This window comes from Urocitellus parryii, chromosome 6 (genome assembly GCF_045843805.1).
Source record: "Urocitellus parryii isolate mUroPar1 chromosome 6, mUroPar1.hap1, whole genome shotgun sequence".
NCBI classification, from domain to species: Eukaryota; Metazoa; Chordata; class Mammalia; order Rodentia; family Sciuridae; genus Urocitellus; species Urocitellus parryii.
The window spans coordinates 177825219-177842157 of record NC_135536.1 but is presented as its reverse complement, the minus strand read 5'-3'; the positions used below and the strand labels follow the sequence as shown (position 1 = coordinate 177842157).

Here is a 16939-nt window from a genome sequence, read left to right as displayed (position 1 = left end):
TGAAGTTTGCCCCCACCAACATTTCCTTTATTTTCAAGAACTATAAAATGTTCTAGGCTCATCTTACATAGACCACTGTTCCTTTTATTGGGAAATGTTATCAGAAATCAAGATCTGGCTTCTTGAGATTGGCCTGAGAAATTATTTTTTATTTTTTTTTTTGAAATGACACCAAAACCCAGGCAAATGAGATTGCTTCAAACTAAAATACTTATGCATAGCAAGGGAAACAATGAACAGAATAAAGAGACAACCTATAGGATGGGAGAAAAATTTGCAAACCACAATATGATAAAGGAGTAATATCCAAAACATGAAAAACAACTTAGTAGTAATACAACAACCTGATTAAAAAATGGGCAAAGTGCCAGGTGCATGTGCACATCTGTAATCCTAGCAGCTCAGGAGGCTGAGGTAGAAGGATCACCAATTCAAAGCCAGCCTCAGAAAATTAGAAGGCCCTAAACAATTTAGCAAGACTCTGTCTCAAAATAAAAAGGGCTGGGGATGTTGCTCAGTGGTTAAGCATCCCTGGGTTCAATCTCAGGTACAAAAAAAAGAATTCCACCATTATGTATAATTATAATGTGTTCAACATCATTAAGCATCAAGGAAGTAAAAATTCAGTATCAAGGAGCTACTGAATCCTATTGTTATAAAACAGCAATTATCAAAAAGATTACAAATATTGGTAAGAATATTAAAAAAAGGAATCCTGGGCTGGGACTGTGGCTCAGTGGTAGAGCACTCCCCTAGTATGGGCGGAACCTGGGTTCGATCCTCAGCACCACATAAAAATAAAGGCATTGTGTTGTGTCTATCTACACCTAAAAAATAAATATTAAAAAAAAAGGAATCCTTGTACATTGTTGATAGAAATGTAAATTAACATAACCAATAAATATGTAAATAGTATGGAGGGGTTCCTTAAAAAATTAAAAAAATAAAAAGAATCATTTGATCCAGCAATCCCACTTCCAGATATATATTTAAAGGAAATGAAAACAGTATGTTGAAGAGATAGCTGCTTTCCATGTTTACTGCAGCATTATTCACAAGAGTGAAGATGTGAAATCAAAGGGCTGGGGGTGTAGCTCAGTAGTAGAGTGCTTAGCATATATGAGACACTGGGTTACTCTCCAGAATCACATAACAAATTAATTAATTAATTAACTTAAAAAATAAAGTTATTAAAAAAATGCGAAATCAACCTAAGTGGACCTCAATGGATGAACAGATAAAATGTGGTACATATGCCAATTATAGATCAGAATAATATCTATAATTGGCATATGTACTTCTTTAAAAAGAAGATAATATTGTCATTTGTAACAACACAGACGAACCTGGAGAACATTATTAAGTAAAAGCCTGTCACTGAAAGATAACACACATCTCACATATATGTGGAATCCAAAAAAAGCTGAACTCTAGAAGTAGAGTAGAATGCCTGTCTGGTGCTGTGGGTTGAAGATGTTTTGGGGAGTTGTTGGTCAAAGGAAATAGAATTTCAGTTAGGAGGAATAAGTTCAAGACATCTATTGTATATGGTGGCTATAGATAATAATAATGTATATACACTTGGAAATCCCTAAGAGATTAGATATAAATGTTTTCATTATAAAAAAAAATACCATATGGGGCTGGGGTTGTGGCTCAGCGGTAGAGTGCTCATCTAGTGCGTGAAAGGCCCTGGGTTCAATCAATTTGCACACACATAGATAAATATTTCTATATGTAACCATCTGTAAGTGTATCTGAGCTAAATTTGAATTCATACTGATGTCTTTAACCCATTATCATATGGATCCTTCTAGCTGCCTCTCATCTGTAAATTTCTACTCATTTAGTGAAAAACCTAGATCCCACCATTTGCCAGTTTTTACTTAATTGATCCACTTTAATATATACTGTAGTAATATCAGGATTATTAATACATACCTACATGGGAAACAACCTTATCAACTAGAGTACAGGGTTCACATACAAATTCATTTTGCCTTTAATATTTTTCCTAAATTTTTTTTTTAGATGTAGATGGATACAATACCTTTACTTTATTTATTTATTTGTATGTGGTTCTGAGGATTGAATCCAGGGCTTCACACATGCTAGGCAAGCACTCTACCACTGAGTTCTAACCCTAGCCTCTACCTTTAATTGTAATGACTCCACTCATTTCCAAAGTTACTTAATGTTAATACCCTTTCCCCCAACCTCTTCAGGATGTTTCATGCATTTGTAATGTTAGATTTTCTTATCATAGTCCACATTCCTTCCTGAAATCCACTGACCTCCTAAATGATTCTTTTAAAATTGCATATTTTAAGATTCACTCTTAGCCAGGCACAGTGGTGCACACCTGTAATCCCAGTAAGTTGGGAGGCTGAGGCAGGAGGATCACAAGTTCAAAGCCAGTATCAGCAGATTAGTGAGACACTTAGCAACTCAGTGAGACCCTATCTCTAAATAAAATAAAAATTGATGTCTTAACAATACTGAATCTTCCAATCCATGAATACAGAAATATTTCTCCACTTATTTAGGCATTCTTTAAATTCTTCCATTAGAGTTACATAGCTTTCAGCATGTAGATTCTATATGTGTGTGTGTGTGTGTGTGTGTGTGTTGCTGAGATTAAACCCAGGGCCTTGTGCATGCCACACATACACTCCACTGCTGAACTACATCCCCAGCCCCTGCACGTAGATTGGCATATATTTTGTTAGATTTATACCTATCCATTTCATTTTTTAAAAAATATTTATTTTTTAGTTTTAGTTTTAGGTGGACATTTATGCGGTGCTGAGGAGCAAACACAGTGTCTCATGCATGCTAGGCAAGCACTCTTAACATTGAGCCACAATGCCAGCCCCTCATTTTGTGCTATTATAAATGGTTTTCATTTTAAGTTCCAGTTTTCATTGCTGGTAGAAGGAAAACAACTGACTTTTATATATTAACCTTGTATCTTTCCATCTTGCTATAATCTCTTATTACTTTCAGAAGTGTTTTGGATTCTTTGGAACTGTGGACGCAGACAATCATGTCATCTGCAAACAAAAACAACTTTCTTTCTTCTCAATCTGTATACCTTTTTATTTCCTTTTCTTGTCTTACTGTACTACTGGCTCAGACTTTGAATACAATGATGAATAGGAGTGATGAGAGGCACATCTTTGCCTTAACACTCTTGGATATTCTAAAGCTCCCAGCTGACAAGTCAATTTATTTATAGATATTTTAATATGTATTTCTTCAATATAGAACTCCTTAAAAACAAGAGCCACAATACTTTTATCATATCTTAAAAATCAATGATTTTTGTGTTTGTTTTTTTTTTTGGTGCAGTACTGGAGATTGAACTCAGTGATGCTCTATCACTGAGCTATACTACCAGCCTTTTTTATTTTTTGAGATAAGGTCTTACTAAATTGCTGAGGCTGGCCTTGAGTTTGCAATCATCCTGCCTCATTCTCCTGAGTCACTTGGATCATAGGCATATGCCACCACACTTGGCTAAAAATCAACACTATATCTTAATCTCATTAAATACAGAGAGGGGTGTTTCTAAACCTTTACTTTCATATTCAACACTCTTAGCCCATTCATGTTACACACTGTATCATGAACAAAGCTCTCTGTACACTTACCACAATTTCTCCTTCCTCCACAGTGTGGATCTTCATGTAGGCCCCCACCACAGCCTCCTTGGGGAGCTCACCAAACTGGGTATTAACCATGGGACACTGGATCGACTGAGCAAGCTTGGATCTGAAACATGACAGTTTGTTAAAGAGAACTCATTTATAACACAGCCAGTTCATGAGACCCTAAATAATCAGCCCTTACTCTATTCTATACTGAGAGCTTCCCTCCCTGAAGAACACACCTTCCAGAATGTAAGAAAAATCAAGCCCATTGTCAGGGATTAGAAGTGTAATAGGAAGAAGACTTGAAAAACAAAGATGTGAGGTTCCCTTTAAACACCTGAAGTTTGTTATGTGAAGGGGTTGATGATCCTATACGGCTAAGCCAGACTTATTAGACTTCTTTCTAGGCAGAGTTTATTTATCCAATAAAGAACCGGTTGCAGCTCTAGTCTATGAGATTCAAAGCTCATATGGAGGGAGAAATTTTTCTTTTTTCTTTCTTGCTACTAGAGATTGAACCTAGGGGTGCTTATCCACTGAGCCACATCCCCAGCCCTTTTTATTTTTAGTTTGAGACAGGGTCTCACTAAGTTGCTCAGGGCCTAAGTTGCTGAAGCGGCTTTGAACTCATAATCCTCCTGCTTCAGCCTCCCGAACCACTGGGATCATAGGCTTGTGCCACCATGCCCAGCCTAGAGGAAAAAATTTCTAACAGTCAAAGCTGACTGAGGAGCTGGGATTGTAGCTCAGTAGTAGAGCACCTGCCTAGCACATTTGAGGCCCTGGGTTCAATCCTCAGCACCACAAAATAAACAAACAAATAAAATAAAATAAAGGCATTGTGTCCATCTACAACTAAAAAAAATATTTTTTAAAAAAGCTGTCTGAAAATGGAACAGACTCCTTTGATAAACAGTAAACAGCTGTATTTCTGCCTCCCTTAGGTAGAATTTTCTGAAGAAACTCAGAGAAAAGACCTAACAACACACAGATACAGAAGATACTTTCTGCCTCCTCTTCCTTAAATGGGTTACTGAGGCCCTGATAAAAGAAGTAGTTGACTTCTTAAAGTGTACCTTTTTGTTAGAAGCAGAGAATACAAGGCCTGGGTATTAAGCCTAGGACCTGTCTAGGCTGCCTCAGGGACACACCTACTCCTTTGAGAATAACCTGGATCTGCCATTTATATTTCCGCCTCAGCATCCCTGATGTTCTGCCAAGGAAGTCATATCCCCCCCCCTTTTATAACCACAATCGGGGCCCCTCTATCTGCCAAGAGCTGAGCTTACTTGATCTTCGGGCCCAGCAACTTGGGGAGACTATCTCCTGAGGTTTTGATTGTCTTATTGAAGCTTGTCTCCTGTTGCTTCCAGGATTCCTGGAGATGTAGAAGTTTCAAACAGCTAAAGTCCTGTAGAGGATATGATTTGATCTGGAATTCCCTAAATCTCATTACAGGATTCGTTTCTGTTAGAGAAAGCACAGAAAAGCACATTAATGGACCTTTGCATATATGACAGTGGTAGTGCTGTTGGTGGTGGAAATACAGCATAGTAACCTGCCTGCATAGTCTGGTACATGAAGAAATTAAGAAGAAAAAAATGCGTGGCTTCGCCCAGTGCAATGTCACATGCCTATAATCCCAGAGGCTTGAGAGGCTGATGTAGGAGGATCACAAGTCCAAAGCTAGCCTTAGCAACTTAGTGAGGCCCTAAGCAACTCGGTGAGACCCTGTCTCTAAATAAATATTAAAAAATGGGCTGGGGGCTGGGGATGTGGCTCAAGCGGTAGCGCGCTCGCCTGGCATGCGTGCGGCCCGGGTTCGATCCTCAGCACCACATACAAACAAAGATGTTGTGTCCCCCGAGAACTAAAAAAATAAATATTAAAAATTCTCTCTCTCTCTCTCTCTCTCTCTCTCTCTCTCTCTCTCTCCCTCCCTCCCACTCTCTCTTTAAAAAAAAAAAAAATGGGCTGGGGGCTGGGGATGTGGCTCAAGTGGTAGCGCTCTGGCATGCGTGCGACCCGGGTTCGATCCTCAGCACCACATACAAACAAATGTTGTGTCCGCCGAAAACTAAAAAATAAATATTAAAATTCTCTCTCTCTCTCTCTCTCTCTCTCTTTAAAAAAATAAAAATAAAAAAAATAAAAGTTGTTCTTAAAAAAAAAAAAATGGGCTGGATGGGCTGGGTTGTAGATCAGTGGTAAGAGTGCTTGCCTAGCATGTATGAAGCACTAGGTTTGATTCTCAGAACCACATATAAATAAAATAAAGGTCCATCAGCAACTAAAAGGAGGGGGGTGCTGAAGATGTAGCTCAGTGGTTAAGTGCCCCTGGGTTCAATCTCCAGCACCAAAAATAAATAAATAAATAAATAAATAAATAAATCAACGTGCAATACATGGATTTTATGTAATGTCCCTCTATGGCTGGCTCTGTGCTAGACCTTTTCTAGACACTTCATCCAGGCAAGTGCGATTAGCCTAATTAGACATAAGATGAAGAACCGAGAGTTCAATCACTGATAAAAGGGCTGATGCTTGGATTTGAACTTAAATCTATTTGATTCAAAGTTCATATCTTGGGGCTGGGGATGTGGCTCAAGCGGTAGCACGCTCGCCTGGCATGTGTGCAGCCCAGGTTCGATCCTCAGCACCACATACAAACAAAGATGTTGTGTCCGCCAAATACTAAAAAATAAATATTAAAATTCTCTCTCTCTCTCTCCCTCTCTCTTTAAAAAAAAGTTCATATCTTCAGATTAATAGATAACACTTATCTCAGCTTTCAAACTGGGCTTTCAGATTGGGGCAGGAAGAGCAATAAAAGATAAATGAATGACTGGATGACTTGTCCCAGAACCTTGGACAAGTCACATAATCTCTTTTAGAGCTTTGGTAGGGTTATTTTAAGAGTTGCCAATAAAGTATGAGATGCCTAGCAGCACAGTACCAGCATACAATAGGACCTCTATGCAAATTATTGAAAAGATCTCCAAAGAAATACTATTTAAAAATAAGAAGGCAAGCCAACTACTCAAAAACACTATGCTTAATGAAGAAGTAGGACAAAGAGTTTACATGGCATAATTCCATTTTTATGAAACTCTAAGAGAGACAAATTTAACCTATAGTGACAGAAAGCATATTGGTGGTTGCTTACGGCCAGGTGCAAGAGGTGGAGATTAACTGGGAAATGGCACAAGGGAACTCTCTGGGGCAATGAAAATGTTCTATAACTTGGCTTTGGTGGTTACATATGGGTATGGATTTATCACAATTCATTGAACTACACATTTTAAATATATGTACTGGTCTGGGGATGTGGCTCAAGCGGTAATGCGCTCGCCTGGCATGTGCAGGGGCGCTGGGTTCAATCCTCAGCACCACATAAAAATAAAATAAAGATGTTGTGTCCACTCAATTGTTCAAAAAGAAGAAATCGAAAGGGAAATTTAGAAGTATTTTGAATCGGGCTGGGATTGTGGCTCAGGGGTGGAGTGCTTGCCTAGCATAGGTGGGACCCAGGTTCGATCCTCAGCACCACATAAAAATAAAGGCATTGTGTTGTGTCCATCTACACCTAAAAAATAAAAAAAATTTAAAAATGTATTTTGAATCAAATAATGCATAGGGTCAAAGAGTCACTTTTCCAGCATAACACAGATAATTAGAGAAGGACCCTGTATTCAAACATAAGTGATGTGGCTCCTGAGGCCGCCATCTTAACTACAACATTAGCCATGATAGATACAAAGAAACCAGGGTCTGAAACCTTGAATATTCACCAAAGTTACCCAGCTAGTAAGTGGGATTCAGTTCCAAGCTTTTTTTCCCCACCTTTCTCCTTTGTCTCCCTGTGTTAGCCTCCCCATAGCCAGACCTCCTAAGATTAGAATTTAGGAGGTTTGGCTGCATCTGTGAGGTGATCCTTTGGGAGAAGAGCCCAGGTTAATGCCGAAATTATAACATAAAAGGATTAGTGGGAAGCATGTCAGTACTTAGTCCAAGGTAAGATGTAAAACACCTGAACCATTACAAACATCTTAGGGCTGGGGTTTCTGACCCAAGTGGATGAGACAAAACAAAACAAAAATCTCCAGAGGTTGGAAAAGGAAAGGAAAACACCATAACTGAGATGTGAATAGAAAAATCCTGCCCTTGAATAAGGAAACTTGGTCAGAACCTTGGCCAGTTCTATAGGCTATTATCAGACAATGTCTGTGTCCAACAGTGGGAATGGAGAAAGAGAAAGACTGGAGATATTTATGAAGAATAAAGTCTGCAATTTGGAATCAGGCCAGAACTCTGAAGTTCTCCACTGTTATTTTTATCCTTTGTGATCCTTAAATAAGAAATTCACTTTTCTTTTTTTTATTTTATTTTATTTTATTTTTTTTAAAGAGAGAGTGAGAGAGGGGGGAGAGAGAGAGAGAGAATTTTTAATATTTATTTTTTAGTTCTCGGCGAACACAACATCTTTGTTGGTATGTGGTGCTGAGGATCGAACCCGGGCCGCACGCATGCCAGGCGAGCGCGCTACCGCTTGAGCCACATCCCCAGCCCAAGAAATTCACTTTTCTGAGCCTTGGTTTTCAAATCTGTAAAATGAAAATACAATCATATCTTTTTGAAAAGCTATTATGAAAATGATGTAATATGTAGAAACAGCCACCTGGATACTTCACAAATAATCAGAACTCAGTGATTGATACCTGTTCCTCATAATTATGAGCAGACACACGAGTTTGGATAAGGCTCTGTAGTGTGTGCGCACTTTGCAACTTGGAATGTAGCACCTAGGATATGTTAATCCATTGATTATGAGTTGCTTCTGACTAGCCTCTAGATGCCAGGCTAGTCCTAGGCCCTAGGAATACAAAATCCTTACTGAGCTTAAATTCTAGGGAAAAACATATTCAAGAACCATTTTAGATTCAATGCTATTATTTCAGTGGGGCTAAATGCGACAGAAGAGAAATACAGGGTATTTAAATGGAATACAATGAGGAAAAGAAGATGCTGATCCAGCATGAGAAATCAGGGAGAATTCTCTAAAAAAAAAAAAAAAAAAAAAGATGTTTAGTCTAAAATCTAAAAAAGCAGAAGAAAACTGGGCAAAAAGAGGGATGTGTATGTGCGAAGCAAAGAGTTGATGGCTACATGGCAGAACCTGCAGAGAGGAAGAGAGAAGGCTAGAAAGGAGGCAAGGCCTGTGGACCAGGTTTTGACACTGGTAGAATCAGACAACCTGTTGGCTCTTAGAGCTCTAAATGTTTCATTTTTATTTTTAGCTGTAGATGTTCGTAATACCTTTTCCCCCCCTGGTGGTGCTGGTGATTGAACCCAGGGCCTTGTGCATGCAAGGCAAGCATTCTACTAACTGAGCTATATCCTCAGCCCCCATTTATTTATTTATTTCTATGAGCTGCTGAGGATCAAACCCAGTGCCTCACATGTGCTGGGCAAGTGCTCTACCACTGAGCTACAACCCTACCCCGAGATCTAGATGTTTAGGAATCTAGGGACAGGGAACTGGAACCAGGATAGGGCCCAGGGGCTCCCTTACCATGGCTGTCAGCTTCCAGAGGTGGCCATCTGGCTTACCATTGAGATGAGTCCCTAGAGGTCTGTCATCTATCAGCTCCAGATGCTGCCAGATCCACTTGTAATAGTAAGGGGAGGTCTGAAGGTCTATCAGCCGCAGGACTTCACAGCTGCCCTGGACACACCAAAGGTCACAAACAAAGGACTAAACCCCAATACTCTAGGCAAGCCAGGCTTTAAAGATAAGCTCTCTATATTGCATCTTACCCCAGTTTGTTGTATTTGCTTAATGCAAGTTGTTTCATGTTTTTTTTTCCTTAATAAAAATGTTATTTACTTATCAGAAAAAATCCAAACAACTACAGAAGCATAGAAACTAAATACAGGCTGGTACTGGGGAAAAAATATCACCACAGAGGACATTACTGGGACAGTCAGTGAAACTGATTATGAACTCCGGATTATATATTCTATAAACATTAAAAGTCCCTAATTTTGGCCAATGTGGTGGCACACGCCTGTAATCCCAGTGGCTTGGGAGGCTGAGGCAGGAGGATCGTAAGTTCAAAACCAGACTCAGCAAAAGAGAGGCACTAAGCAACTCAGTGAGACCCTGTATCTAAATAAAATACAAAATAGGGCTGAGGATGTGGCTCAGTGGCCAAATGCCTGTAAATTTAATCCCTGGTATCCCCACCCCTGAAAAAAAGTCTCTAATTTTGGTAATTATTCTGTAGTTAATTTTTATCTTAGAAAATAATCATTTAAGTATTATGAATGATACTTAACTTTTAAAAGTTTCAGGTGAGGAAAAAAATACATATAAGAGCAAAAGTAGCAAAATATTAACTGGTGAATCTGGATTACAGTTTTTCAGGAGTTCTTTGTCCTATTCTTGAAATCTTTCTATAAATTTAAAATTATTCCAAAATTAAATAAAATTATTCAACCAAGCAGAATAAGATTAAGTTAAAACCACATTAATCCTAACACCCAGAAATAACTAGTTAGCAATATATTATGAAATGTTATTTCAAACTTTTCTCTATGAACACATACGAATTATAAACATAATTAGTTCATAAATGAGTTATGTAACACAGACTCTTGTAACCTTTTTGGAAGATCAATAATATATCAAGGACATCTTCTCATGCCAAAAATATTTTATGCATCATGATTTTTTAATGGTTGGATATTATTCTATATATACTATAGTTTATAAAATTAAAAACAAATACTCAATTGTGCAAAAGAAGTCAATCAAAATGCAAAGAGTACAAACTGTATGATTCTATTTTATATGAAGTTCAAAAACAGGCAAAAGCAATCTGTGATGACACCGGTCATAAGAGTGGTTATCTCCATGGGAGAATTCTGTCTGAGAAGGGCACAAGGGGGCCTTCTGTAGTGCTATAAATGTTCTTTAGCTAGCCTGGGGCAAGGATTACATTGGTGAACACATATGCAAAAAATTACCAAGTTGTATAGTTTAGATTTGAAATCTTACTGCATATTGGTTATTTCTCTAGAAAACATTTTTTTCAAGATTCATATTTGATTGTCTCAATTGGTCAGTATTATATACAACTATAATTTGTTTAGGACAGAAAAGTCCCAAGTTTAAATGGGGAGGGGAGAGAACTCAATCACCTTTCCAGACTCCTCTAGTGGGGTGCCAATGACCTAGTTCTAGCTAATGAAATATAAGTGAAAGACTGCTAGATAAGACTTCCAGGAAAGCTATTGTCCTTCTCCTTCCCTCTGCCTGAAACTCAAATGTGATGGTTGGTGGTGAAACAGCCATACTGTGAACGTTAGAAATAAAGCCAGGGGCTGGGGATGTGGCTAAGCGGTAGTGCGCGAGGCGCTGGGTTCGATCCTCAGCACCACATAAAAATAAATAAAGATATTGGGTCCATCTTCAGCTAAAATAATATTTTTTAAAAAATTCTCTCTCCCTCTCTCTCTCACTCCCTCTTTAAAAAAAAAAAAATGATCTCCACACTTCCCACCCTTCTGCCTTTCATGCTTGCTCGAATCCCCTATTTGCTTTTTTTAAAAAAAAAAAAAAAAAAAAAAAGAAAGAAAGAAAGAAATAAAGCCACAGGTGCGGAGGCACTAGGTTTGAGTCTCGGCACTGCATACAAATAAATGAATAAAATAAAGGTCCATCAACAACTAAAAAATATATTTTAAAAGAAAAGAAAGCCACAGCTAGAGATCAGGAAGGGAAAAGCTAGCAGGGGCCTGAAATCCTGATGACTTCCTAGAACAGTTGTTCTAGTCCCAGAATGCTTCATTCTAGACTAGTACATGAGAAAAATAAATTACTATTTAATAAGCCACTTGCAATTGGCTTCTGTGGCCTGTATCAGAGAGCAATTCTAACAGATATTCTGTGTCCTACAGGAGGACATTAAAACAGTTTACAAATACTCAATTTCTCGAAGGCACATGGCAGGATTGGACTTTTTAACCCTTTGATGAATTGGGCCTAGGGCATAGCCTTTTTATTAGCTTGGGTCAATTTTCTTAGATTTTCTAGCAAAAGGACTCATGATACTCTTGAGTGGAAACTTTAGAGGTCAGTGCTTGATTCTCATCTCTCTTCTTTCTCTATTCTAGGGATTAAACCCAGGGCATTGCACATGCTAGGTAAGCACTCTACCATGAGATACAACCCTAGCCCCACTGCTGATTCTCAACATTCCTTTCTCCTGAGAATGTCTATGCTTCCTTGATCATGCAAGCACGAGTCTATGAGTCTCCAGTGGCTTTGGCCCTTAAGTGACCAAAAGGAGCAAGACCTCCCTGATGACACGCTATGGGCAAGTAGTGTAATGGAGAAAACCTTGGTTCATTGCTCCTGAGACTTGAGAATTATATCCTAAATAATACCCCATGTTTTATTATCTTCTTGAGAATAATTCCTAAAGGTATGTGTGTTTTAAATTTTGATACACATTGCCAAACTGCCTCCCACAAAGATAAGCTCTGTTTATTCCCTCAACAGTCCATGAAACAGTTCATTGCATATTTGCCAACACTAGGTTTTTACAATCCTTTTAATCTTTGCTAATCTGACAGGTTAGAAAGAAATGTCATCTCTTTTTTAATTTCCTATTTTTAAAAAAATTTTAGTTGAAACTCTAGGAGACACATTATAAAGGAGCAAGTTTCAAGACAGATTACTGTTGGCAAGGAAGAAGAAGGGAATAAACATTTAATAAGCCTTATTATATACCAGGCATTGTGCTTGGATCTTTACTCAACATTCATTCAACAAACATTCATCACCCAGGAACTATAGGTGCCTTACAAAAAATGAGAACAGTTTGCTCTTGGAAAAGTCTCTTGTGGGTCTTAAAATTGCAGCAGTATCTGTGGAGAGATCAGTTTTACCATGTGTCCCCAAATGATAAGCTACTCAGAACAAATTGATTATGGACATTATATTTGTGACGCCAGCAGGAAATCACATTTTCCGACTTTCTGCAGTCTGAAGGATGCCCAGCTGCTGATTTCGCCCTCTGGTGGCAGTATAAGTAAAGTACAGTAATCAGGACTGCGGAGTCTCCCTCCCAGAGGAAGAACACTCAAGGCACTGACCAGGCAGGAAATAAAAGTGAGAAAAAAGAGAAGTCCTTTTAGATGGCACAGGCACTTTTCAGTTCCAACCATAGTGGGCCATACCAGAATACATCCTGGTGTTTCCTGATCTTCTGAATTTCAAATTTAGTAAACAAAATGTTTATGTACAAGCTTCACATGAATGATTAAATCAGATTTTAGTAATATACCCAAAAGGACAAACCAAACTCATCTGCTGGCTAAGAAATAAGAACCCCCTAACCTGCTGTCACTCTGTGACCTCTGTATTTCTTTTAACAGAATGAAGCCCAAGCTCCCCTCCATTAGAATCACCTGTAGCACTCACTCCACTGCAGATTCCACAGTAATGAACAAATCTCTGCAGAGATAGGAATCTGCCTTTTTAAAAAACACCTGAGGGGGGCTAGGGATGTGGCTCAAGCGGTAGCGCCATGCGTGCGGCCCGGGTTTGATCCTCAGCACCACATACAAATAAAGATGTTGTGTCCGCCAAAAACTAAAAAATAAATATTAAAAAATTCTTTAAAAAAATTAAAAAATAAAAAGCACCTGAGGGGCTGGGATTGTGGCTCAGCGGTAGAGCACTCACCTAGCACAGGCGGGACCTGGGTTCGATCCTCAGCACCACATTAAAAAAAAAAAAAAAAAAAAAAGCCTTTTCTTCATTACCAAAATTTGAAAACACCTCCCTTAGATTAGGGATTCTACAACTTAAGTGTGCATCAGAGTCATCTGGAAGGCTTGTTAAGACACAGGTTACTGAGCCCTCCCTCCCAGAGTTCTGGATTTCATTGCTCCTGTGTGAGCCTGAGAATTTGCAGTTTTAATCAGTGATACTGATAGCCAAGTGATGCTGATGGTCTAGTCACTCAGAGCCAATGAACTAGTGTATGAATGTTAACTGAGTAAGTATGTGCTAAATTAATTTTCATTACCAGAATTTATGAGGTGAGTGGTCCCATTTTACAGATAAAGGAATAGAGGTAAAAACAGATTAAGAACCACCCCCATCTATGTGCTAATTTGAATGTAATCAACATACTAATTAAAAGAAGTCTTGAATTTTATATTCCTCATCACTCATCCCCCCCTCAATTTATTCTGGCTCTATGGAAAGAGCTGAAACTGGGCATGGTGGTGCCCACCTGTAATCCCAGTGACTCAGAAGGATTGAGGCAGAAGAATCACAGGTTCAAGGTCAGCCTCAGCAACTTAGTTACATCAACAGAAACTTAGTAAGACCCCATTTCAAAGTGAAAAATTAAAAAGAGCTGGGGATCCAGTTCAGTGGTAAAGGGCTCAATCTCTGGTACCAAAGAAATACAAAATTAAAAAAAATCTGATAAAATCCATTTAGAAGGCTCGGGATTGGTACTAAAAAAATATTAAATATTAAAAAAAAAAGGAAGCCAGGCTTGTGCCTGTAATGCCTGCAATCCCTGTGGCTCAGGATAGAGTTCAAAGCCAGCCTCAGCAAAAGCCATGTGCTAAAGCAACTCAGTGAGGCCCTGTCTCTAAATAAAGTACAAAAAAGAGCAAAGGATGTGGCTCAGTGGTTGAGTGCCCCCAAGTTCAATCCCTGGTACAAAAAAAAAAAAAAAAAAAAGAGTTGTCTGGGGATCTGTGGCATTTCATGGCTGCAGAGGTGATTACCTTAAAATTTTAGTAAAGAAGTAGCAGATAACAGAGAGGAGAAAAAAATGTGAATTATTCAGTTGGCTTTCAGGGTTCTCTGATTCTAGACTTTTCAACCCATCTCCCACCTCTCCTCAGATGACCATTAGGAGTTTCCAAACTTAGGTAAACCCCAGGCATATTCCTACTGTGTGTATGGCTCCACACTATTCCCCTCAGCTGGCAATGACCTCATCCCACCTCCCTTTGTAAAGGCCCAACTCTTTTTTAATTTGTAGAGAATGAAAGCCAATCTTTCTTTTAATTTCCCAAGCTTCCTTGAAGTAAATGTTCTGGATGTGATTTGGGTTCCACCAATTCAGTGTACCTGGACCAGGTTTGAGTTTGGAGGTACCAGCAATCCACTTGTTACTGGAGGTGGGGCCTGCAGGAGTGGCTTCTTGAACATGGCAAGGGCAGTAGTACCTGTGACAGTCCAGTTCTGGCCTATGATTTGGAGTTGTCTTGGAGTCATTTTTAGTCCATGGTCTGTTTCTATAGTTCCCCACCACTCCACTCACCAGCAAATCTGTTACAATTTATCATCCTGCAATAAAATGCCTTTCTATTTATATTAGATAAACTTGATTCTGTTCTCCAGGACTGAACCCAGAATAACACACTCCTAGTGGTGTGGTAGGTTTAACAACTTGGCTCTCTGGAAAAATATAACAATGTTTGTAAATTTTACTGCTATATAAGTGATGTATCACCACAATTTATAATAAAATATACTACAGTCTTTCTGGCAATTCCATATAACCAATCAATTCTTAAGGATGCTTTTGTGGGTACTGGCTGGACTCCTGTATTGATGACCAAACTATAGTTGAAGTTCAACTATGATTTGACAAATGAAACTGCATCCCAATCCACCCTTCCCAATAAGTTTAATGGTACTAAATCTTATTTGTGATCTACTATTTAACTATTTCCCATCTTCACATATATTATATTCATTACATTGAAACTTGTTTTAGTTTTAACACTATGTATTTCAGAATTTCACTTGTTCACTAAAGATGTAAGTTCCATGATGAATAAAATACTGGGAATGTATACCAGTATACCAGACCTGACTTAGGGTATTTGTTGATTCTCACTGTATAAATAGTACCACCATGCCTGATTTTAAGTTAGCAATGTGAGTTACTGAATGTGGAGTTGGGAAGAGGCACACAATTATAAAGTTATTTCTACTATACAGATATAGACGACATGACCTAAAGAGCATAGATAATAGTAAAATGCAGCAACATTAGAGAATGGTGAGTTCTTGGTAATACCTTTGATTCCAATATAATTTATTTAATTATAGGCTTATATAATTTTAATAAGTACTGTGTTTACCAACTCTGAAAATTTGACAATCAGTTCTTACAGGCAGGTATAAGCCAACTCTAGTACACACCCAATCTTGCCTCCTCCTTTTGTCCAGTTGTTCAATACCTTCAAGGCTCATCATCTTCCTTACATCCTACAGGAAGCCTGACTTAAGGCCTCCAGCCTTTGGAGAGTTCCCTCTTCTGAATTCTTAGAACTCAGTTTGCACCTGTCGCTTGGTACTGGCATTGACAACTTTGTCTATGCTCTGATCTAGTGGAGGAGATTATATAAAAGAGAGAACCAGTTTTTTCCTCTCTGTAGCCCTTCAGATCCTGTACTAATGTGTCATGACCTTGGCAAAGACTCAACAAATATCTGTAGTGGCTTAACATGTAAGGAATGACAGGTCAACTCAAATCCCAGCTCCTGAGAAGAGCTTTGGAGTCACAGACTATGCTGAAAAAACAAAAACAAAAACAAAAACAAAAAAAAACCCTACTACATCTACCGTGTGACATTGGATAGCCACTCTACCTTCCCATATATCAGTTTCCTCCTCTATTAAATGGGAATAATGACCATATTAACCTCTTTGGGTTATTGTGAGACTGGAATGATTTAAAGCATGTAAAGCATGGCCAAAGATCTTATCTGTAGTTTTAGTTACCTACAGTTTACTATAGTATAAAAATATCAAATGAAAATTTCCAAAAATATACAATTTGTAAGTTTTAAACTGTATACCAATCTGAGTAACATGATTAAATTTCTTGCCGTCCTGCTCTGTTCTTCCTAGGATGTGACCCATCCTTTTGTCCAGCATTTCCATGTTACCCAGTTAGTCACTTGTAAGTTGTCTTGGTTATCAGATTGAATGTCCCAGAATCACAGTGTTTGTGTTCAAATAACTTTTATTTTACTTAATAATAGTCTCAAAGCAGAAGAGAAGTGATGCTGGTAATTCAAATATGCTAAAGAGAATCTATAAAGAGCTTTTTAAAAGTACCATCTCACATCATCACAGTAAGAGTTACATAAGTACAATAGCATATTTTAATAGAGCACAATCTCATAACTTTCATTATGGTATGTTATTATTATTCTATTTTATGATTATTGTT

The 16939-nt window shown here is 38.3% G+C and overlaps 1 protein-coding gene across 2 annotated transcripts in view; it reads right to left on the bottom strand.

Moving 5' to 3' along the window:
* Cnbd2 (cyclic nucleotide binding domain containing 2) overlaps positions 1-16939 on the bottom strand; it is a 53174-nt gene that overhangs the window by 11292 nt on the left and 24943 nt on the right. For both annotated transcript variants that reach the window (XM_026383276.2, XM_026383275.2), the window contains 3 exons: positions 9264-9378; positions 4943-5120; positions 3654-3774 (listed from right to left, as the gene is read on the bottom strand). In XM_026383276.2, coding sequence (XP_026239061.2) covers positions 3654-3774; positions 4943-5120; positions 9264-9378 — 414 coding nt within the window. The remainder of the gene's footprint in view (positions 1-3653; positions 3775-4942; positions 5121-9263; positions 9379-16939) is intronic.